Here is a 1,568-nt window from a genome sequence, read left to right as displayed (position 1 = left end):
CTACAATCAAAATACGTAGAATCGGGAGGGGGGGGGCAATGCAATTCCAGAGTGCATGATAATGGAACCCTCATGAGTAGTGAGCATGTCCCTTAGTGGCTGACGATATGTGCATCTCAGATCACTCACAGGTGTAGGTGAGGCGTGTCATAGCTATGCATTGAGAATAATTCTTTGGGCTTTGAATAATTCATCGCTGGAAACATGTATTTTGTTCATCTTCCTTAAACAAACCTTATTCAAGGAACTTTTGAGCGGGATGGGCTACTCGACGTGAAGAAAATTCTAATTGAGCCCCACCTACATGGTCATGTGCTGTTTATCTTGATATGAAATCACCATGTCGCACACATATAGCTGTGATGCATGTACTTGATGTACTCTTATCAGATGGGTAGTCATGCTAGGTATATTGAGCTTCGTATATTTGTACCCCAGTGTCATTTTAATGGTATTTGCTGCTCTCACTCAATAATAATAATAATAATAATAATAATAATAATAAAAATAATAATGATAATAATTTTGACTGAAGGTCAGCAATTTGGGAGACGGGGTAAATCGATTACGTCGACCCCAGTACTTGACCGCTCATTATTTTATCGATCCCGAAAGGATGAAAGTCGTTCTTGACAGAATTCGATCTCAGGTCGTTAAGAGGACGAAATGCGGCTAAGCTTTATGACCGCTGTGTTAACGGTTTTGCCGCTCGATGCTATAATAATAATGATAATAATAATAATAGTAATAAAGTGGCACCTACCGATGAATTCATTTCTGATTCTAACTCGTTCTAGATCTTCTTTTTTGTAGATGATAATGCAGTTGACGAAAGAAAGAAGTGCTCTGCTATATACAGCGTCACTGGAATTTCGCAATTCGTCAACAATTGCAGCGAAGCGATATCGCAATTTCTTTTCATTCTAGAAAAAAAGAAACATATATTAATTCGAATATTTCATTAAAAATATTTCACGCAAGATCACACATTAGTACATAAAAACCAATATTTATATACGCATATAAATTCACCCAGACCTACATACAAAATCTATATCTCCTTTTATCATTTATTTGTTTTTATCCATTGAATAGCAGGCAATACTGGAGCACCACACTGGTGCACAAATCGACCCCAGCATTTATTTATTTTTTTAAGACTGGTACTTATTCTCCCAGTGTCGTTCAGATACGAGGATGTTAACAAACCAGTATCAGTTTTAAGCAGAGGAGGAGAGAAACACGCACACGCGCTCACACACACACGGCTGGCTTTTTCAGCTTCAGTGAAGCAAGCACATTCACAAGACCGAGGTGCCACGCTGTGGGGCTGAACTCGGAACCATGTGATTGAGAAGCAAACTGCTTACCACATTATGTATACATTATGTATATATATATATATATATATATATATGTTAGTTGAAATTTATAGAATAACAAAAGATGAAGACAGGTGTATGAACAACAAGCAAGTTTGACGCTTGGGAAAAATAAAAGTGTCTTTCATGTTTCGAGCCTATGCTCTTCAACATAAAGGAATTAGAGAACATAAAAAGAGAGAGAAT

General features: G+C 37.2%; 1 protein-coding gene across 1 annotated transcript in view; it reads right to left on the bottom strand.

Moving 5' to 3' along the window:
- LOC106875212 (formin-J) overlaps nt 1–1,568 on the bottom strand; it is a 190,854-nt gene that overhangs the window by 46,437 nt on the left and 142,849 nt on the right. The window contains exon 3 of the mRNA XM_052973496.1: nt 664–923. Coding sequence (XP_052829456.1) covers nt 664–923 — 260 coding nt within the window. The remainder of the gene's footprint in view (nt 1–663; nt 924–1,568) is intronic.

Source organism: Octopus bimaculoides, chromosome 16, assembly GCF_001194135.2.
Source record: "Octopus bimaculoides isolate UCB-OBI-ISO-001 chromosome 16, ASM119413v2, whole genome shotgun sequence".
In the NCBI taxonomy this organism is placed as follows: Eukaryota; Metazoa; Mollusca; class Cephalopoda; order Octopoda; family Octopodidae; genus Octopus; species Octopus bimaculoides.
The sequence above is the reverse complement of the archived record's forward strand: the minus strand, read 5'-3'. Positions and strand labels throughout refer to the sequence as shown.